Source organism: Plectropomus leopardus, chromosome 6, assembly GCF_008729295.1.
Source record: "Plectropomus leopardus isolate mb chromosome 6, YSFRI_Pleo_2.0, whole genome shotgun sequence".
In the NCBI taxonomy this organism is placed as follows: domain Eukaryota; kingdom Metazoa; phylum Chordata; class Actinopteri; order Perciformes; family Serranidae; genus Plectropomus; species Plectropomus leopardus.
The window spans coordinates 36241808-36263667 of NC_056468.1; the positions used below are offsets into that span (position 1 = coordinate 36241808).

The following is a 21860-nucleotide window of genomic DNA, read 5'->3' on the forward strand; positions in this document are numbered from 1 at the left end:
TAAGGAATTATAAACAAACAAAGCAGTCTGGAGATGGTTCACTTAAAAAACACTTAGAAAGGCTGAACACCCAACTCCAAATTAGTTGGGATTTTGTGTAAAACATAAATAAAAACAAAAATCAAAGATCTGCAAATCTCTTCTGACCTAAATTCAGCTGAATAGAGTACAGTAACAATATATTTGTTGTTTAAACTTGTAAATGTATTTTTTTTTTTGTAAAATGTACACTCACTCTGAATTTTGGTGCCTGCAAGATGTTACAATAAATTTGGGGCAGGGGCAACAAAAGACTGAGTAAGAGGTGGCATGCTTAAAAAAAAACTTAAAAAAATCACCTGTCTGGAACATTTCAAAGGTAAACTTGTTCATTGGTTGTTGGTTGCTGTTCACAAGCGAGGACTGTGTGAGTCTCATCACTGTGAAAAACTGTCTGGACAAATGGTCCGATACTTTAAGAACAACTTTTCTCAACACACAGTTGAAAGAACTCAGGATTTCTCAATCTACAATTTATAATATCATCACCATATTCAGAGAAATTTAGGCATTTTCTGGAGAAATGTCTGCATGTAAGGGGAAAACCTAGAAACAATCACTGGATGCATGTTACCTTGGACCCCTCAGGCTGCACTGCATTAAAAACCAACATTAAAATGACGGATATTACTACAAGGATTCAGGAACGCTTTGGAAAACCATTGTCCGGTAACACAGTTTGCCAATGCATCTATAAATGCAAATTTAGCCTCTACCATGAAATGTGGAGGCCATATATTCACAACATCCAGAATGACGGCTGACCTATACATCTTGAGGTAACCTCTTCCAACTGCAAAGGCAGTTTTTTCACCACACGCCACATTTAAATAAAACAAATCCATCTCCAAACAAGTCCTCAATTCAAACACAAAGGAATGTAAAATAATCAGACATGAAGAAGGAGCTGTCTGCAGACCAGTGACAGATACCTGCTACAGCCAGTCAAAACACAGGGTGAGAGAACCTGAGGAATCCTGCTCACCTGGACCAATGAGAGTGCAAGCTCAGATGACATAACCTTTTTTGGATGTTGCAAAGAGTCACATGAATGCAGATAAAAACTGGGCAGGTTTGACTGGCAAAGGCTAAGGCAGAGAGACACCTGTAAGACTACCCTGAGAGACATAACCAACACTCACCTGCACAGGTAAGAACTTAGCTGTGAAATATCTCCAAACTAAGAATTACAGTTCAGAGATAATTTATCCAGGAAAAACCATAAAATCAGAAGATCAGTATTCAGCCCTTTGAAATGAAGAGAAACCATCTGACTTCATTCACAGATCTTATAATGTCCTGTAAAGTAATTTTTTTCCCCAATGATTGAACTTGCTGATTTTTTTTTGCATTTAAACACAACACACAGATAGCTGTAGTTTCCCTACACTTTAAACTGTAATCTGACTGACATCAGTACGCCAGGGTAAAAAGAAAAGACTGTCTGACAAGATCTCTGAAAGTATGAGGATATTGGTTCTCAATCATCATTTCTCATTAGCTCAACCTGCAGTTTACAAGGCAAATCCTAGTAAAATACAAGTTATTTACAAGGTCAGAAACCGTGGAGACATTGGAGAATAAAATTAATCAGTAATGTTAACAGGAGACAGCAGCAGATGATGAGAAACACAAATTATCTTTAAATTCTTTTTAAAGAGATTTGTTTCAAAACACATTTTAAATGTTGTTAACTGATTATTGAAAACATGTTACAAAGACCCTTTACTTTATAGCACTGAATTGTGGAGTAATACAGTTGACTGATTTTTCACCATTTTTTTCCTGTTTTAAGATTTTTTTTTGGGCGGGTCTAAAACCATAGTTCAATGATGCAATGGAGCTATACTCGGCATAGCCCCGCCCCTGACAATGTAGCAGTGTAAAAACGAGAAGCACCATTAGCATAGTCCCACGATTGGGCGTGGCCTCCGCTCCTCCAGCGGACACGCCCCCAGGATTTCACATCAGAGAATACTCTGCATTTTTTAATCATTTTGAGACCTTATTTTACATACTTGGCTATTTTTTTGGTCATTCAAACTTGGCCAGGTGTTTCTTAACACATCTTTCTGTGTTGTGACAAACTCAGAACACATTTTAGTTATCACTTTACCTGGACTTTAAAGGGCATTCTTCTTGTGAAGACACTTGTGTTTTTTTTTTTGTGAAGATACAAATAAAATGTTCTGGGTTCTGTATTTTAGTTATGTAACTGTTTCAGTAATCGATGTGTCAGTTGTGTGAATGTCCTGAGGGAAGGGCTGCCCTTGTCTGCATCTCACACTTCCTTTTTCAGACACTCTACAAAATAAAAAACCCTGATTTATAACAACTTTACTGATTTTACATTGCAGTGAAATCTGACTTATCTCACCCAAGGTCATTGAAAAGGGTGCGGTTGAAGCATAAAAATGTTAAAAACAGTTTAGAGTTTGTTGAAGAGGAGTGGTGTCTGCTCTGCCTGAACTTGTTCTTAGTTGTCATATAGCGACAGGACAAAAAGAGGTTACATGAATTAAGTTAGTCAGGTTGGGCGAAATGAAACGCCACACCCAGACAACTGTAGCTAAGACTGAGGGCCGCAGCAGGATGTGAAGAGAGTTTACTTTCCACTTAGTCTCAGGTGGAAATTGGTTCAAGAGCAACCACAGACACCTACAGAGTGTGTATGTATATATACAGTGTCAGGTTACTTTCACACCTGAAGTTCAATTCATTTAAGCGCAACTAAGGGGAATAAAAAAGGTATTTTTGCATTTAGTTCTAGTTTAATTTGTGTTCGCACAGGCTTTTTAAACAAACCAAGAGGAGTATACATGAGCATCTACCGACTGCCAGGGAACTTGTTGATTGGACAGTGTAGGCATTTGTCATCCTGCATCATCTGGACCCACATAGGGAAATCAAATTCAGCTGACTGAAGTTCATGCAGGACTTCAATGCTTGTAGAGTGTTTATATTCACTTTCATTGGTGTCACAAAGAGCTCAGAGAAATGATGAAACAGATTATCAGCATTATTAGACGGCAACTATAAGACTGCAAACCGAGCACGTTATCAGGGCTGCTGCCAGTGCCCTATCGTAATTGCTTTGTTGTTCTGTCTATTAAAGAAGAAAAATCACAAAACATTATAAACTCTGCATACATGTTCCACTACAGAAGAACTACAGAACATGCATTGTTTTCAGCAGCTGCTGGAGGCTCTACAGAGACACAGGTTTGCATCACCTGCTGTCAGGTCATTAATCAGGTCATTATATAATGGCTTTTAAGCGAGGTGTGTAGTGATATTGACCATATAAAGACCAGGTAGACGTTCCTGTTCCATTGTTGAATGCAGGTGTGTTTTCATAAACTTATCTTTTGAAAAACCTTGCTCAGCAGAGGCATCTAACTGTATTAATAACTAATCATGACATAAAAGCATGCCTGCGCTGCTGTGCTGTTGTATGTGCCCGTGGCGGCTGCGCTGGCCTTCATCAGGATTGATTATGAGATTGTGGAAAGATTTCACATTCAGTAGATGGAGTTATTATTAGTTTAGCTGTTCAGATTAAGCTAAAATCCATAAAATCCTGTGAATGGTTGGTTTTTGTCTCACACCACAAACAAACTGCTCCAGAGTCCTTTTGGAAGCAGACTGACACACTTTTTCAGGCAGTCTTGGTCCACCACCAGGGTTCGAACCAGGGCATGACTGAAAGCTTTTACACCAACCAAAACAAACTTTTCTAACCATACAAGCAAACCTGTGTTTGTTTTAACTGAATCAAACTGGATAAGTGTGAAAGCAACCTTGATATGAGCCCTGAGACATTTTTGCGAGACTGTCTTTGAGCCTAAAGGTGTTTCATTATTAACAAACACTCCAGATGCTGTACATCACCGGAACAAATGAGTGTGAAGTGATAGATGTGAGAAAAATAAGCCTGTTTCATCTTACTGTTTCAGACATGGATGAAGATATTGCTGCCCTGGTTGTTGACAACGGCTCCGGCATGTGCAAAGCTGGTTTCGCCGGAGATGATGCCCCCCGTGCCGTCTTCCCCTCCATCGTTGGTCGCCCCAGACACCAGGTAACAATGTGTCATGTGTCACATGACTCGTAAATTGTAGCCAGCAGGTAAACACAGTGTAACAAGTGACTGTATAGGTGTGTTTGTGTGTGTGTGCAGGGTGTGATGGTGGGAATGGGACAGAAGGACAGCTACGTGGGAGACGAGGCACAGAGCAAGAGAGGCATCCTGACCCTGAAGTACCCCATCGAGCACGGCATCGTCACCAACTGGGACGACATGGAGAAGGTGAAGATGTTTACATCATGTTGACACATCTGAAGCTCAGATCAACATCTGGCTCAGACAGAAAACTTTGTTTCAGTGGATCAGAGTCACAGCTCTCAGATGTAGTTTTCTGTCGTAAAGTAAAAAGCAGCCAGACTTGATTCGTCCTCCATGTATTCTTATCTTCACCTGTGTATTTGACAAACAGTTATAAAGCTACCGTCATTACTGTCATACCAACAAGCTGTCTTGTCCTGCAGATCTGGCATCACACCTTCTACAACGAGCTCCGTGTTGCACCTGAGGAGCATCCGGTCCTGCTGACCGAAGCTCCACTCAACCCCAAGGCCAACAGGGAGAAGATGACACAGGTGTGTTCACGCTTTGTTCCAAACCAGCTCAGACTCTGAGCATATTCTGAGATTCGTACTCCGGGCTTCCACAGTGACACCTGTTGTCTTTTCTCTTTGGTCCAGATCATGTTCGAGACCTTCAACACTCCTGCCATGTACGTGGCCATCCAGGCCGTCCTGTCGCTGTACGCCTCCGGTCGTACCACAGGTGGGAACTCAAACATGTCTCTCTAAGAAGGAACATAGTAAAACATTGAATTTGGAAGTTTCTGCTTCAGTGTTGAATCATTCATTCAGTAGTTTGTTCTCTTGGTAACTTCTTGTGACCATTAGACAAACTGCAGTCAAACATTTTGGTGCTGAACCATGAAGTCTGCTGAGCAGAATGACATCAGAAAAGTGTTTTTCCTTTTTGTAATCTGGTATTTTTTGTCTTGCAGGTATTGTGATGGACTCTGGAGACGGTGTCAGCCACACTGTGCCCATCTACGAGGGTTACGCCCTGCCCCACGCCATCCTCCGTCTGGATCTGGCTGGCAGAGATCTGACTGACTATCTGATGAAGATCCTCACAGAGAGGGGCTACAGCTTCACCACCACCGGTACGATGTTTACTTCCTAAAATGGTACAGGTCCAGTTTATAATCTGGAGCTCTAACTTGACCCCAAGAGATGAAGCTGTTGAATTTCTCTAGTTTTTCCCTTTCTGAATATATGCATCTTTGTCCATTTTGTAACTGAAATATTTTCACTCCTGAACTCCAGCTGAGCGTGAAATCGTGCGTGACATTAAGGAGAAGCTGTGCTATGTGGCTCTGGACTTCGAGCAGGAGATGGCAACAGCAGCTTCCTCTTCCTCTCTGGAGAAGAGCTATGAGCTTCCTGATGGACAGGTCATCACCATCGGCAACGAGAGGTTCCGCTGCCCCGAGGCGCTCTTCCAGCCTTCATTCCTTGGTGGGTAATCAGTGTTAACAGAGACTGTGTTGTTTGACGAAATGACTTGACTCAAATGCTTGTGCAATTTCTACAATTGTCTAAATGGTATAATGTGAGAAAGCAGCCCGGTCTTGCTTCCTATATCAGTGTTGCTTCTTTGAGTTCCTAAATAATCCAGGCGGATGATCTAGATTCATAATTGCTGCATCAGAGACATTTCCAGTTGTGCATGAGGTAGAAATCAACATTGAAGTAGAACTGAACACTAAATGAACTCTCGTTTTGTCCGTGTGTTCAGGAATGGAGTCTTGTGGCATCCATGAGACAACCTACAACAGCATCATGAAGTGTGATGTGGACATCCGTAAGGACCTGTATGCCAACACTGTGCTGTCAGGTGGCACCACCATGTACCCTGGCATTGCTGACCGCATGCAAAAGGAGATCACTGCCCTCGCCCCACCTACCATGAAAATCAAGGTAGTTTTTTATTTATTTATTTTTAATGCAGATTAATAAAGAACAACTGAAAACATGTAGATTGCTGCAGGCCCAACTTTAAGGCTCTAATGCCCACCAGTGGACAAATTGATTGCTAGTTTCTTAGTGAATCTGATCTGAAATCTGCAGGCAACATTTTGCAGCATTCAGTGGGCCAAGGTAACACAGTACATTGCTCACAATGGCAAAAAGAGGACTAAAAAGATTTTGGATGTTGGCAAAATAAAGCAGCGCAATCCTTGGACACATTTAATCAATGTTAATTAGCACCGTTAAAACATCCAGTATTTTTGGATGAAACTGAAGTCTTCATAAAAAAAAAAACTGATATTGTGTGAAAGGTTTTTGCTGTCCATATCAAGCATCACTGCTTCCTGTCTTACCTGTGTTTCTCCTCACCTTCAGATCATCGCTCCTCCAGAGAGGAAGTACTCAGTCTGGATCGGCGGCTCCATCCTGGCCTCCCTCTCCACCTTCCAGCAGATGTGGATCAGCAAGCAGGAGTACGACGAGTCCGGCCCCTCCATCGTCCACCGCAAGTGCTTCTAGAAAGCTCCACGTCCTCCTCCTCTGCCCCGGCAGGGAAGATTTCAACTGTTCCATCCGACTACAGCAGTCTCTGGTTTATCTTGTATGAACTGACTGAAACATGAGAAATGAACACACAAGATGAATAAAGTGACTGTTTACAAAAATGGCTCAGCTCAGCAGATCCTCAGCAACTCACTGAACCTCCTGCAGACACATGTTCCTCTAACTCTGCTCAAAGCTTTCACTCCTTCTGGTGATGAACTACTGATGGTCAAGAAAACAACCAGTATCATCACTGAACACCTTCTTCTGTCTGTGTCTGTCGACCTCTTCTTCTCCTCATCTGTTCTGTTGATTTGACTCTGTAAGAGTTGAAGCTGTATCAGTGCTCCACAGGAGTGTTTACTTACCAATAAAGCGCCAACATTTGTTGTTTTTTGCTTCTCAATTGTCATCATTTGTTGCTTGAATTTCACTAGAGTATCACCCATCTGTCAGGCAACTGCCCTGCCACCTGACTGGTGGATATTCAGTACCTAAGAAGGATACCATGTTTGGGGAAAAAAGTTCTTCAAACTCTGAAAAAAGAGAAGCAAATGTAGTTATCTTATTCCAATAACCTGCTACAAGTAAGCTCTTTGGAAAGATGTGTAAAAAGGTATTTATCCAAGTATGAAATCTAATCCAATTAATTGACACAACTGTATTAGTCAAGTAATGTAGAGGGTACCTCCAATGTTATGAAATTAACAATTTCAAAAAGCAACATAAAATCATCAAATGCAAGAAATACCTGTAAAATATGTTTTGTTTGAGGCGTCAGACTTCTGTAGCCAATCTAACACCTTTTGTTTTCTTCAATGCGTGAACATTTTAAGGGAAACATGAAAAGGTAGACTGATAAACACTGAACTTCAGGAAGTAGTTTGTGTGGAGGGCCCCTCCATGTGGCCACTTTTTAAAATCAGTCTTCCTCATCAGTCCTGATCCACTCTAAAAGCTTCTTTTTCTTTTCTGTTTTAGATTTTCTAATCTACAATTTTCATACAATGCACTATCTACTATCTGTGAATTTGATCTGTGATTTTTTTTGAACATGCTTATTATTTAATTAGTAAGTTATTCTTTGATACTTGCCTTAAGAAATGGACATGAATGGGGGTGTTGTGGAGGTGAATTATAAAAAAAAAAACTTCCAGGACCTTGAAAAGTGGCATTCTGCACGCAGTGTACGACTAGAAGTAATTACAGCCTTGTTATAGTCACTATTTGATAGAATCTATCAATAATTTTACACAAATTAAAAAATATAATACATGCTTTCATTAAAATCAAACAAATCCATCTTAGAACAAGTCCTCAATTCAAACACAAAGGAATGCAAAAGTATCAGACGTGAAGATGGAGCTCTCTGTAGATGCGTGACAGATACCTGCTCCAGCCAATCAAGACGTGCACTGAGAGAACCTGACAAATCCTGCTCACCTGCACCAATGAGAATGCAATCTCAGGTAACATTACCTTTTATGGATGCTACAAAGAGTCAAGCAATTGCAAGTAAAAACAGTGCCAGTTTGACTGGGGACAGCTGAGGCAGAGCGACACCCGCAAGATTTCCCTGACAGACAGCCAACACTCACCTGCACAGGTAAGAACTTAAAAGTGAAATAATACCAAATTTAACGCCACTGTCCAGAGATGATTTGTCCTGGAGATCGGTTTTCAGCCCTTTGAAATGAAGAAAAACTATCTGACTTAATTCACAGATCATATGATTTTGTTTGCATTGAAACACTTAAAATTATCAGCACACAGACGGCTGTAGTTTCCTTAAACTGTTAACTGTAATTTGACTGAGATCCGCACATCTGGGTTAAAAAAAAATATCTGACAAGATCTCTATAAGTATTAGGATGCTGGTTCTTAATCATCGTTTTTGATCAGCCTAAGCTGCAGCTTTAAAGGCAAATCTTAGTAAAATGCAATTTATTTATAAGGTTAGAAACTGTGGAGACATTGGAGAATGAAAGAAATCTGTATGTTAATAGGAGACAGCAGACACTTTTTAAATACTTTTTGTGTAAATTCTGCACACAATTCTATAGTACCATTTTAAATACAGTTTTCTTATGCAAAGAATTGAAAAATATACTAATAAGACTTTGGGTACTTTATTTTAGTTATATAACTGTTTCAGTAATTGATGTGTCAGTTGTGTGTGAATGTCCTGAGGGAAAGGCTGCTTTTGTCTACATCTCTGACTTCCTCTTTCAGACACTCAACAAAATAAAAAGACCCTAATTTTTAACAACTTTACTGATTTTACTCTGCAGTAAAATTTGACTTATCTAACACAAGGTCATTGAAAATGGAGCAGTTAAAGTATAAAAATATTAAAAACATGTAGCCTCTTAAAGAGGCCACAGAGTCTGTGGAGTTTGTTGAAGAGGAGTGGTTTCTGCTCTGCCTGAACCTGTTCTAAATTGTCATGTGGTAATGGGAAAAAAAAGAGGTCAATCAGGTTGGACAACATGATGCGCCACACCTATCATACAACTGTCACCCACAGTGCAAGAGGATGTGCAGAGAGTTTAGTTTCCGCTTAGTCTCAGAGCGAAATTGCATAAAGAAAAACATGCAAAATGCATACACATATTCGAATGTCAGGTAACTTTCACACCTGTAATTCAGTTCATTTGGTCTGGACAAAGGGGAAAAAATGATATTGTTGCATTTTAGTTCTGGTTCAGTTCATGATCACACAGACTTTATACAATCATACCAAGAGGAGTAAACATGAGCTTTTGCCTACTGAACCCGATTTGACAGTTTCGGCCTTTGTCATCGTGCATCATCAGGACCCACGTAGAGAAATATAATTCAGCTGACTGACAGAAGTTCATGCAGCAGTTTAACGCTTAAAGTGTGTATATTTATGTTCTTTAGTGTCCCAAAGAGCTCACAGAGAAATAATGAAACTGATTGTAGCATTATATAGTTCTACAGTGATACTGATGACAGAAAGTATGGTTGGACATTTCTGTCCTAATGTTGAATGCAGGTAATTTTTTACATTTTGAGGTTTTGAAAAACCTTGCTCAGCAGAGGCATCTGACTTTATTGAAAAATTATAATAAGGTCAAAGTGTGCCAGTAGCACAGAATGCAAAAAGAGGGTTCAATTGAAAGCTTTCACACAAGCCCATAAGAATCGCAAGTGAACCTGAGTTCCTTTTAAACTTACCAAATGGGGTAGGTGTGAAAGCACCCCATCAGCCCTGCGATGTTTTGCAAGACTGTCTTTGTGCCTGGAGGTGTTGCTTCACCAACATGGCTCCAGATTTTGTACATCACCTCCACAAATGATTGTGAAGTAATTTAAGGTGTTATGGAAGAAAAAAAAGCATGTTTCATCCACCGTTTCATACATGGATGACGACATTGCTGCTCTGGTTGTTGATGAGGACTCCTGTATGGTAACGGGAGCCACCATGCACTTGACTTCTTCAAATTCAAGGGTGGGAAAGGGGTGTCATCCTGGCCGGTTCTTCATAATTTTGTTGAAAGTAACTGGCTGAGTGGTAGTATGTGTGTCTGTAAAGGGGCATCACGCTAACACATTCTTGTATCCGAGCAGGTTAGGCATTTCAGGGGAAAAGATGATATTGTTGCTTGGTATATTGGTATATACTGAAGGGCCTCAAAATAATGTGGGTGTCATATGTGGCACTTAGGTCTAACAACCTGTTCATCATGCTCCATTGCAGTGTGAGGACAAGTCCATGATGCAAATCCCGGGATAGCCAAGGCCTTACTCTGCCTCTGAATAGCTTACCCTGACATTCTTGCCGTACCAATCCCACTGATCTTGCCTAAACCTAACCAACACAACCGACAAAATTAACAGGTACTATCCAAGGAAAGTAGGGCAGGTCATTCCTCCACTGTCTTAGAATTTGCAACTTTGTGTCCAGGACATCTCTTTGGCATGGAAACTTAAAGTTCAAGTCAAATAACCATTAAATTGCTCCAAAGTTCTCAGGACAATTCTGTAAATTCGGTTCTCAGTTATTCACAGCTATCACAGGTATTCCATCTAGGGTGAGGGAGAAACTTTTAATCTGTATAAATCTTTTAAAATACTCTGAAAGAACTATGTGATGTAAAATTAAAATTCTAAAGTCACTGGCACTGAATGATCACAAATAGCAGCTATAACCCCTGAAAAGGGCTCAACGAGACCTAGACAAAGCTTTTGCTCTCACAAAGTGTTTTGTAGGTCACTTTGCTGGCAACAGTCACTTTTTTACATTTAAACTTTATTCAGTCAGTTTAAAAATTTAAAAAAAAAAATGTGATACAAAAGTAGAGTGTTGAATCTGTGTGAGAACTCCAGTATCACTGACACTGAAACTGTTTGAAAATAAACTTCTGGGGCGGCCTCTAGCTCATTAAGTAGAGTGTGTGGGCTGAGTCATTTGCAGTAGCGCAGGTTTGATTACAGCTTGCAGCCCTTTGCTGCCTGTCATCCCCATTCTCTCTCCCCCTTTCCTGTCACTCTGTAACTACGTTATAATAAGAGCATTAAAAGCCCACCAAAAAAAGGAAAATAAACTTCTGCATGATTTGCCAAATATGAAACATGTGTGAGCACTTTGAAGGTGTTTAGAGAGAAAAATAAGCATGTTTCATCTTACTGTTTCAGACATGGAGGACGAAATTGCTGCCCTGGTTGTTGACAACGGCTCCGGCATGTGCAAAGCTGGATTTGCTGGAGACGATGCCCCCCGTGCCGTCTTCCCCTCCATCGTTGGTCGCCCCAGACACCAGGTACCAACACCAGCATGAACGCCACCTGTGTCACATGACTCATAAATTGTAGCCAGCAGGTAAACACAGTGTAACAAGTGACTGTAAAGGTGTGTTTGTGTGTGTGTGCAGGGTGTGATGGTGGGAATGGGACAGAAGGACAGCTACGTGGGAGACGAGGCCCAGAGCAAGAGAGGCATCCTGAGCCTGAAGTACCCCATCGAGCACGGCATCGTCACCAACTGGGACGACATGGAGAAGGTGAAGATGTTTACGTCATGTTGACACATCTGAAGCTCAGATCAACATCTGGTCTTCTGTCGAAGAGTAGAAAGCAGCTAGAACGAGTGGTCCTCCATGTATTCTTAGCTTCACCTGTGTATTTGACAAACAGTTATAAAGCTACCGTCATTACTGTCATACCAACAAGCTGTCTTGTCCTGCAGATCTGGCATCACACCTTTTACAACGAGCTCCGTGTTGCACCTGAGGAGCATCCGGTCCTGCTGACTGAAGCTCCACTCAACCCCAAGGCCAACAGGGAGAAGATGACACAGGTGTGTTCACGCTTTGTTCCAAACCAGCTCAGACTCTGAGCATATTCTGAGATTCGTACTCCAGGCTTCCACAGTGACACCTGTTGTCTTTTCTCTTTGGTCCAGATCATGTTCGAGACCTCAACACTCCTGCCATGTATGTGGCCATCCAGGCCGTCCTGTCGCTGTACGCCTCCGGTCGTACCACAGGTGGGAACTTAAATATGTGTTTTCTTGTGTTAATATGTCTGCTGAGCAGAACAACATTAGAAAAGTGTTTTTCCTTTTTGTAATCCGGTGTTTTTATTGTCTTGCAGGTATTGTGTTGGACTCTGGTGACGGTGTCAGCCACACTGTGCCCATCTACGAGGGTTACGCCCTGCCTCACGCCATCCTTCGTCTGGATCTGGCTGGCAGAGATCTGACTGACTATCTGATGAAGATCCTCACAGAGAGGGGATACAGCTTCACCACCACCGGTACAATTTTTCTTCCCTGAAATGGTACAGACCCAGTTTATAATCTGGAGCTCTAACCCTACAGACATTAAGCTGCTGAATTTCTGCAGCTTCTCCACTTTCTGAATATATTTGAATCTAGTGTCCATTTTGTAACTCAAATATTTCCACTCCCGAACTCCCAGCTGAACGTGAGATTGTGCGTGACATTAAGGAGAAGCTTGATTACGTGGCTCTGGACTTCGAGCAAGAGATGCAAACAGCAGCTTCCTCTTCCACCCTGGAGAAGAGCTACGAGCTTCCTGATGGACAGGTCATCACCATCGGCAATGAGAGGTTCCGCTGCCCCGAGGCGCTCTTCCAGCCTTCATTCCTTGGTGGGTAATCAGTGTTAACACCGACTGTATTGCCAGATGAAATGATTCAAAACATACATTAGTGTGATTTCTATAGATTTCTAAATGGTATAATATCAGAGAGCAGCTTGGTCTTGCCTCCTCTTATTGATGTTGTTTCTTTCAGGTCTTGTTCAATCCAGGCGGCTGATCTAGATTAATAATTATTGCTTCAGAGCTGTTTCAGGTCTTCCTTGAGGTAGAAATCAACATTGAAGTAGAACTGAAAAATTGAACTCTCGTTCTGTCCGTGTGTTCAGGAATGGAGTCTGCTGGCATCCATGAGACAACCTACAACAGCATCATGAAGTGCGACGTGGACATCCGTAAGGATCTGTATGCCAACACTGTGCTGTCCGGTGGCACCACAATGTTCCCTGGCATTGCTGACCGCATGCAGAAGGAGATCACTGCCCTTGCCCCACCTACCATGAAAATCAAGGTAATTTTTTTCACTCAGCTAAATGAACTACATTTTAGAAAAGGCTCCAGTAGATTCAGTCTGCTGCAGGTCAAACTTTAAGGCTCTAAGTCCCATCAGTTGACAAACATGATTGCTACTTTTGTAGAGAAACTGATCTGAAATCTGCAAAGAACAGACATTTCAGAACATTCATTGGGGCGAGGTAACACGATACATTACACAAAGTGGCTGAAAAAAATCTAAACAGATTTTGGATGTTGGCAAAATAAAGCAAGAGACACATATTGGACACATATTGATCAATAATAATTGGCAGTAATAAAACATGTCCATCCAATATTTTTTGGATGAAACTGATCAAGTCTTCATTGAACATTTTAATACTGCATGAAAGGCTGTTGCTGTTCATGTCAAGCATCACTGCTTCCTGTCTTACCTGTTTTTCTCCTCACCTCCAGATCATCGCTCCTCCAGAGAGGAAGTACTCCGTCTGGATCGGTGGCTCCATCCTGGCCTCCCTCTCCACCTTCCAGCAGATGTGGATCAGCAAGCAGGAGTACGACGAGTCCGGCCCCTCCCTGGAGAAGAGCTATGAGCTTCCTGATGGACAGGTCATCACCATCGGCAACGAGAGGTTCCGCTGCCCCGAGGCGCTCTTCCAGCCTTCATTCCTTGGTGGGTAATCAGTGTTAACACCGACTGTATTGCCAGATGAAATGATTCAAAACATACATTAGTGTGATTTCTATAGATTTCTAAATGGTATAATATCATAGAGCAGCTTGGTCTTGCCTCCTCTTATTGATGTTGTTTCTTTCAGGTCTTGTTCAATCCAGGCGGCTGATCTAGATTAATAATTATTGCTTCAGAGCTGTTTCAGGTCTTCCTTGAGGTAGAAATCAACATTGAAGTAGAACTGAAAAATTGAACTCTCGTTCTGTCCGTGTGTTCAGGAATGGAGTCTGCTGGCATCCATGAGACAACCTACAACAGCATCATGAAGTGCGACGTGGACATCCGTAAGGACCTGTATGCCAACACTGTGCTGTCCGGTGGCACCACAATGTTCCCTGGCATTGCTGACCGCATGCAGAAGGAGATCACTGCCCTTGCCCCACCTACCATGAAAATCAAAGTAATTTTTTTCACTCAGCTAAATGAACAACAACATTTTAGAAAAGGCTCCAGTAGATTCAGTCTGCTGCAGGTCAAACTTTAAAGCTCTAAGTCCCACCAGTTGACAAACATGATTGCTACTTTTGAAGAGAAACTGATCTGAAATCTGCAAAGAACAGACATTTCAGAACATTCATTGGGGCGAGGTAACACGATACATTACACAAAGTGGCTGAAAAAAATCTAAACAGATTTTGGATGTTGGCAAAATAAAGCAAGAGACACATATTGGACACATATTGATCAATAATAATTGGCAGTAATAAAACATGTCCATCCAATATTTTTTGGATGAAACTGATCAAGTCTTCATTGAACATTTTGATACTGCATGAAAGGCTGTTGCTGTTCATGTCAAGCATCACTGCTTCCTGTCTTACCTGTGTTTCTCCTCACCTCCAGATCATCGCTCCTCCAGAGAGGAAGTACTCAGTCTGGATCGGCGGCTCCATCCTGGCCTCCCTCTCCACCTTCCAGCAGATGTGGATCAGCAAGCAGGAGTACGACGAGTCCGGCCCCTCCATCGTCCACCGCAAGTGCTTCTAGAAAGATCCACTTCCTCCTCCTCTGCCCCGGCGGGGAAGATTTCAACTGTTTCATCTAACAACAGCAGTCTCTGGTGTATTTTGTATAAACTTGTTTTAGAAAATGATAAATTGAACACACAAGCTGAATCGAGAGACTTAAAAAAAAAAAAGTCTCAGCTCTTTCTCCTCAGTTTTTGTGTTTATTTCACTCTATCAGAGTCTAAACTGTATCAATACTCCACAGGAGTGTTAACTTATCAATAAAGTGCCAAGATTTGATGTCTACAGCTTCTCTAATGTCATCATTTGCTCCTGAATTTAACAAATTTAAGTTTTCTGTGTTTCAGAAAATGTTTATTTCCTTACAACCATATCACAACTGCCCTTTGATTAGCGGATATTTGTATATGCCATGTTTGTGGGGGAGAGATTAAAATCTACATGATTTATACAAAGTATTTATCGAGTATGAGTACAATATTTGCTATCAATGTAAGACAATAGTAGTAAGACAATATATATAGCATTTCTAATTTATTAGATGAAAAAGTTTCCTAAGTTTCATGAACTAATCAAATCCAGGACATGCCTACAAAATGATCTGATGTTAAACTTCAGACTTCTAAAGCCAAACCTACACCCGGGAGTTTTTCCACAGGTGATGTGAGGGTCTAAGGGCAGAGGGACGTCAAATGCTGTACAGCCCTCTATGGTAAACCATGTTTTGTGATAATGGGCTTTATAAAAAAAATGACTTGATTTCACTGGACTACACCCCTTTCTCATTACAACATAAGGGTAAATATTTGAAGGGAAATTGATTCGAAAAAAGGCAATAGAGAACTGCCATGTGGCCAAGTCCTGATCCAGTGTCAAAACTTCTTACATATCATATTTTCTGTCTTGCATTCTTGGGAACAAATACAGCATTGGTGAATTCGGTAACATCTTCTTACAACTACATACTTGACGCACCATGACTTGAATAGTGTGAGGACCCTCTTGGGACAAGGAATTATTATTATTTTTCTCTCCCAAGAAGTCTGAACATGCCCAAAAACTCATGAAAGTTGGTAAGCTCGTCCAGCCTGGCGAAACATTTTGTATTTTTGTTGTTACGCAAATGGCCGTGGCAAAATGGCTCCACAACGCCCCCTAATGTGCAGCCCCAATGGCTGGTTTCATCTACAAATACGAAATTCGGCACACATATGTATCATGCCCAGAGGCACAAAAAAGCCTCTAGGACCCACCCCCCAAATTCAACAGGAAGTAGGCCATTTTGAATTTTGTGCTGATTTTTGGTGATTTCTGGCCTTTTACTTTTGCCATTTTGTCCTACAGGATTCATTCGATAGACTTCAGAATTGGTGTGTCCATTCTCAACCCCTTGATGATGAAGAAGTTATCACAGGTCAGTGCTTGATGTCTCGCCATACAACAGTAAATTTTTGTTACTTTGGTGTACATAATCCGATCAGCCTGAAACTTCATAGGTTTGATAAGGGTCCCGCCCTGAACACATCTGTATAATAATATTTACTAGTCGTGATAGCGCCACCTAGTGGCCACAGGAAATAACATTTTTTTTTATACTTTTATCAACTTGGCCTACACACTTAATCGAATCCAGTTGAAATTCTGTCTGTATGATCTTAAGACCTTCCCGATTAAAAGTTATCAATGGCCCACCTAAAACTTTTACAGCTTTCCTGTTATGTGGTGTATAGTTTTGATGTCTCGCCATACAACTTTGGTATACATTGTCCGATCTGCCTGAAACTTCATAGTTCATAGTCCTGCCCTGGCCATATTTTTATAACAGTAGGTTTCTAACAATTTCTAAGTGGCAGGAGAGAGAACTAGTGCTTGCCAAACAACTAGTTAGAAGGCTGGGCAGAGCTGATCTCACAGACAAAAACATGGCAGCTGCAGTTACAAACAAACTAGAAGAGGGACTGAAGAAGATTGACCAGAACTATCCTCCTGATAAATATGAAGTCTGGGGTTTTCAATTCATGACGCGTGATGTGGTCACTCAAGATGTGCAAGATAACAGCAACAACAGTTGCAAAACTGGATGGCATTGCAGGCAATTTCATCTGGAAGTGGCTTGGACTCCCAATGTGTCCTGCTGATGCTGTTTTGGTCAGAGGAAACTCCCCACAGCTAACACTGAAGAACATCTCTCTTGGGCACAGGCCTGAGAAGACATAGCTGATTCTGAAGCTCAGACATACTTGCGACCAACTGGTCAAGACAAATGGTACCAAGACATGGACTGGGAGAGCATGGAAGGCAGAAGACTGTGTCGACACTGTCATCTCAAGATTGAAGCAACAAGAACTTGTCGGAAGAACTCAGCAAGGTAGATGTGGGCTGGTCCAAGGAGAGCCACAGAGGCTTTGGTGAAGAGCATCTACCAAAGACCAAAAGACGTAGGTGGTCAAAAGTGACAAGAACAAAGGAGGACAATTTCTTGGTCAAATCAGCCAACATCAGAAAGGCCAGTGGACAAGGCGGAAGGGCATTCTCCCAAGAGCAAAGGGATAGAGGCAAGGTAAGACTGAGCTTTCTAATCAGAGCCGTGTCTTGGCCCCAGGTAACAATTGGCCAATGAGAGCAAACGTGGAGAAGGAGCTAAGGCTGCTGCCGCAGCAGGTGCTGTCCAGCGGCATATCTTAACACTAAGAATGGTGGCTTTTAGCATTGGGATCTTGGGCCGAAAACAACGCAAAACTGGTCTTTGATGACTTCAACATGAAAAACAGGCTGGATCAGCAGGGGCTCATTGTCTCATAATCTGCCCATGAGACCTTTTCCAATTATAAATCAATTAACCTGATTTAATTCAACACATCATCTCCGTGCAGCCCACTGTTTTCTGACAAGAATTAATTCAGCAAGACTTCTTGCAAATTAGAAACACAGCTGATAGGCAAGACATCAAGACATTGTCATACCTTTTTTATTTTTGGCATGGTATGAAGTTAGGCTATGATAAAACAGATAACCGCCTGAGCTTAATTGCTCAGTTTGTCACTATACCATTTTGGCTTCCAAATCCCACGCTGTTCCTGAGGGACTGGCGGAAAGAAGCAACAGGATCAGTTATTGCTGGTTTAATTTAAGAGTGGAGGGGGGAAGTGTTGCACCCAATAATGTAATGATTTGCTGAAAATGTAATAATGCCTGAAAATGTAATAACATTTGCACTTAACTCAATCGAAAATGTAATAAAACCCAATAATGCAATAACTTGACCAAAATGTAATAAAATATTCTGACTGATATTGTAATAACATTTTTACCGATAATGTAATACCTTATTGGAGATTTATTACATTTTCAGGTGGGTCTTTTTTTTTTTTTTTTTTTAAATGATAATGTAAAACTTGACAGATAATGTAATATAGAGTTCTACATTTTGTATTTTGAGAATCCAAGACTGTTATATAGCCTAAACTGGATTTGAAACAACAGAATGACTGAATTGCAGACCTATAGCATACAGCTATATGCACATGCAGATACTCAGGGACATCCTGGTCCTGCTGAGTGTGTGATGGACTTATCTCTTTTCGTGACCAGAATTCTGGTATAGTTTTTGAGCAGCACTGGACCTTTCAGAGTCATCATGGTTGTTTGGTACCCAATTCATCTTTTATGAAATTGTGTCATCATCTTTAGGCCTACTGTGAATACAGTGCAAATCCTATGGCGGCTGTTAAAAAAAAAAAAAAAAAAAAAGCCGACCCACTGATCACTAATAGGCCTATAATTTTGATGTAGGAAGATGGACTTTAAAATCAATATCTGAGTTTCGGAGTGGCGGTGCGTTGGAGCAGCGGGGTGTCGGAATGGGGGGGGTTCAGGATAGATGGGCGTCCCCGTGGCGGTTCTATTTAAGCACTGGAGCTCGGTGGAAAAGGGGCGCTACAGCCTCGTCTCCCTATTTGTCTCAGCAGAGCCAAATTAATGATTAAATAAACAAAGAACCTAGGGCTGGGTGGTATGACCCAAATTCATATCACGGTATTAATTGAATCTCTTCACGGTAACGGTATATATCATGGTATAAATGTTGCAGTGTAAAACTTATAATGGAAGTGTTTCTGAATGGGTTTTGTAGTCCCTTAGTAAAACTAAATTGATTTTAAAAAACAACAACAAAAAAAGCAAAGATATAAAGTAATTTTTGGAGCATTTCCTGTGCAGAAGAACAACAGAAGTAAGGATAGTGCCTCAGAAGTACAAAAATTCTTACAAAAATAAAGTGGATATTGTAAACACAGTACTTCAAGTAAGAGAGGTTTTCTATAAGGCAAATGGCAAAAACAGTGAAAAGGTTCTGTAATCCTGTAAAAATCTGTAAAAAATACCTAAGTAAAGAATGTGAGTATTTTTTCCATCACAGCAGGTCAGTGATCAGTGTTTGAAAAGTTGTGCCAGTTAAAATAGAAGCGTCCCTTAAAAAAATAAAATCTATTAATAATTTATTGGTTATAGGTCCGGGTCCGTATAGGACGGCGTCTGGGTCAGGACTCGGACCACGGTCCGTCAGTTAGGAACCCCTGTCGTAGACTGAGCCGGTGTTTGAGCCGAGCGCAGGCTCTGGCTCTCTGCTTACTCGAGCACATTTTGATTTGAAATGGGAAAATAAATTGCTCGTGTTAGCTTTGTTGGCGGTCACAGTTACTCCACACATCTTGCAGATGACATTTTTCTGCTCAACATCTGACTTTTTAAACCCGAACCACGTCCAAATCGTGGATGTAGCACTGTTTTTTTTTACCAGCCCCTTCTTCTCTGCCGTTACAGCTTGCGGCCATTTTCACACAGACGCAGGTACGATGACGTCATCGACGGTATGACAGCAGAGCACAAATCTCTACCATGGCCAAATTTATATCGTTTCTACCGTTATACCATGTACCGCGCAGCCCTAAAAGAACCCCCCCCCCCCCCACCCCCCCAGCCGGACAATACCCACCGCCAGAGATGCCTAAAAAACCTGTGGGAAACAATGGGCTAAGTAACCTAAACCATTAGGCCTATAAAGGTCGAAAATTAATAATGATTGAAAAAATAAATTAATTAATAAAACTTGTGGTCCGTGCACCTGTGAACCACCTGTGAACAGACCACAGTGACAAAAAGGTTGGGAACCCCTGTCTTAAGCTATTTATAGAAGTAGCCAAGCCTTGGCTAAAGTGTCAAGATGTTGGCATCAAGAACTAGGCTAATATGCAGTCACATGGTCAATAAAATTTATAATTTTTCAATTCTATTTCAATTGAAAATTGAAAAAATGTCTAAAGCCTACCATTACCCAACTATTATCAAACGTTATCACAGAAATCTGAAGATATTGATGCTGAGACATTGCATACTCACTTACCAAGTGGTCACATAAAGGCAGAAATGTCTCTCTTGGCTAGCCACCACCTGAAAGAGACCCTGATCGTGTTCTCCCTTGCAGGCCCTCTAGTGGCCAGGATGCCGGCGTCCAAGATGAATTAATACATCAACCCAAAAGTTAAAAAATAACCAAGTCAGTTGTCATTATGTTTTGTCATTTTTATGCTGACATTTTTATTAAACCTGTACTTATAGAGGTAAAACTCACGGTATGTCAGCTGACCACTATCACTTGACATAGACTAGAGGAAGATGGTAAATGGTCTGTATTTATATAGTGCTTTACTATACCTGAAACCATACCCAAAGCACTTTACATTATACATCACATTCACCCAGTCACACACTGATGGCGGAAGAGCTGCCATGCAAGACGATAACCGACGTTGACCCATCAGGAGCGGTTAGGGGTTCGGTGTCTTGCTCAGGGACACCTCAACATGAGCTCTGCAGGCCAGGATCGAACCAGCAACGGTTACAAGACGGCCACTCTACCCACTGAGCCATGCCGCCCCGTCATTCAAAGTGATATAATAACCATTTATGAGAGGATATATTTATGTCAAATTTGCTGAACGTGAGATTGTGCGTGACATTAAGGAGAAGCTTGATTACGTGGCTCTGGACTTCGAGCAAGAGATGCAAACAGCAGCTTCCTCTTCCACCCTGGAGAAGAGCTACGAGCTTCCTGATGGACAGGTCATCACCATCGGCAATGAGAGGTTCCGCTGCCCCGAGGCGCTCTTCCAGCCTTCATTCCTTGGTGGGTAATCAGTGTTAACACCGACTGTATTGCCAGATGAAATGATTCAAAACATACATTAGTGTGATTTCTATAGATTTCTAAATGGTATAATATCAGAGAGCAGCTTGGTCTTGCCTCCTCTTATTGATGTTGTTTCTTTCAGGTCTTGTTCAATCCAGGCGGCTGATCTAGATTAATAATTATTGCTTCAGAGCTGTTTCAGGTCTTCCTTGAGGTAGAAATCAACATTGAAGTAGAACTGAAAAATTGAACTCTCGTTCTGTCCGTGTGTTCAGGAATGGAGTCTGCTGGCATCCATGAGACAACCTACAACAGCATCATGAAGTGCGACGTGGACATCCGTAAGGATCTGTATGCCAACACTGTGCTGTCCGGTGGCACCACAATGTTCCCTGGCATTGCTGACCGCATGCAGAAGGATTTTTTTTTTTTTTTTTACTATTCCGCAATAAACTTGAATTATTTTTGCGCAATCCATGTCTAATGCTAACTGTCCATGACGACATCACTGTGGGTTCAAGGTTCCTGCAGCATAGCAGGGCGGTGGAGTTGTGTTCAGTGTTTTATTCAGTCATCACATAGTACAGTAAGATCAAACAATGGAAACCATAAACAAAATCAATAGTCTATTCAGTAGTGACTGGAAGGCTTTGGCAGACACAAAAGCTTATATATGTTTGCCCTATATCTTTATCAAT

The 21860-nt window shown here is 41.4% G+C and overlaps 3 protein-coding genes across 4 annotated transcripts; all 3 read left to right on the forward strand.

Annotated features, from left to right (window-relative positions):
* Positions 1-1098: 1098 nt before the first annotated feature.
* Positions 1099-15260, forward strand: LOC121944078 (actin, cytoplasmic 1-like). Of its 2 annotated transcripts, XM_042487747.1 has the most exons (12): positions 1099-1189; positions 3996-4120; positions 4220-4348; positions 4588-4698; positions 4804-4888; positions 5121-5282; positions 5446-5637; positions 5918-6099; positions 13255-13290; positions 13731-13947; positions 14226-14407; positions 14851-15260. In XM_042487747.1, the coding sequence occupies exons 2-12, from the start codon at positions 3998-4000 to the stop codon at positions 14992-14994; spliced, it is 1563 nt and encodes a 520-aa protein (XP_042343681.1). In that variant the 5' UTR covers positions 1099-1189; positions 3996-3997; the 3' UTR covers positions 14995-15260. The 2 variants fall into 2 exon arrangements, with proteins under 2 accessions (XP_042343681.1, XP_042343682.1); XM_042487748.1 differs by lacking the exon at positions 5918-6099 and having other exon boundaries at positions 13109-13290.
* LOC121944079 (actin-1-like) lies at positions 8194-12730 on the forward strand. The gene is made up of 7 exons (XM_042487750.1): positions 8194-8299; positions 11356-11480; positions 11592-11720; positions 11906-12016; positions 12122-12205; positions 12313-12474; positions 12639-12730. Exons 2-6 carry the CDS (start codon positions 11358-11360, stop codon positions 12418-12420), a joined length of 555 nt encoding a protein of 184 aa, XP_042343684.1. The 5' UTR covers positions 8194-8299; positions 11356-11357; the 3' UTR covers positions 12421-12474; positions 12639-12730.
* A 5679-nt stretch (positions 15261-20939) lies between the features above and the next one.
* Positions 20940-21646, forward strand: LOC121944736 (actin, cytoskeletal 3-like). The gene is made up of 2 exons (XM_042488625.1): positions 20940-21159; positions 21438-21646. Exons 1-2 carry the CDS (start codon positions 20940-20942, stop codon positions 21644-21646), a joined length of 429 nt encoding a protein of 142 aa, XP_042344559.1.
* The last annotated feature ends 214 nt before the right edge of the window (positions 21647-21860 follow it).

Bases quoted from the DNA above. Each gene is read 5' to 3' on its own strand.
- LOC121944079 (XM_042487750.1), top strand. From the start codon at position 11,358: ATGGAGGACGAAATTGCTGCCCTGGTTGTTGACAACGGCTCCGGCATG. The intron at 11,481-11,591 runs GTACCAACACCA...GTGTGTGTGCAG, and splicing joins TTGGTCGCCCCAGACACCAG to GGTGTGATGGTGGGAATGGG. The intron at 11,721-11,905 runs GTGAAGATGTTT...CTTGTCCTGCAG, and splicing joins ACTGGGACGACATGGAGAAG to ATCTGGCATCACACCTTTTA.
- LOC121944736 (XM_042488625.1), top strand. From the start codon at position 20,940: ATGAGAGGATATATTTATGTCAAATTTGCTGAACGTGAGATTGTGCGT. The intron at 21,160-21,437 runs GTGGGTAATCAG...CCGTGTGTTCAG, and splicing joins CTTCCAGCCTTCATTCCTTG to GAATGGAGTCTGCTGGCATC.
- LOC121944078 (XM_042487747.1), top strand. From the start codon at position 3,998: ATGGATGAAGATATTGCTGCCCTGGTTGTTGACAACGGCTCCGGCATG. The intron at 6,100-13,254 runs GTAGTTTTTTAT...ATGCAGAAGGAG, and splicing joins CACCTACCATGAAAATCAAG to ATCACTGCCCTTGCCCCACC. The intron at 13,291-13,730 runs GTAATTTTTTTC...CCTCACCTCCAG, and splicing joins CACCTACCATGAAAATCAAG to ATCATCGCTCCTCCAGAGAG.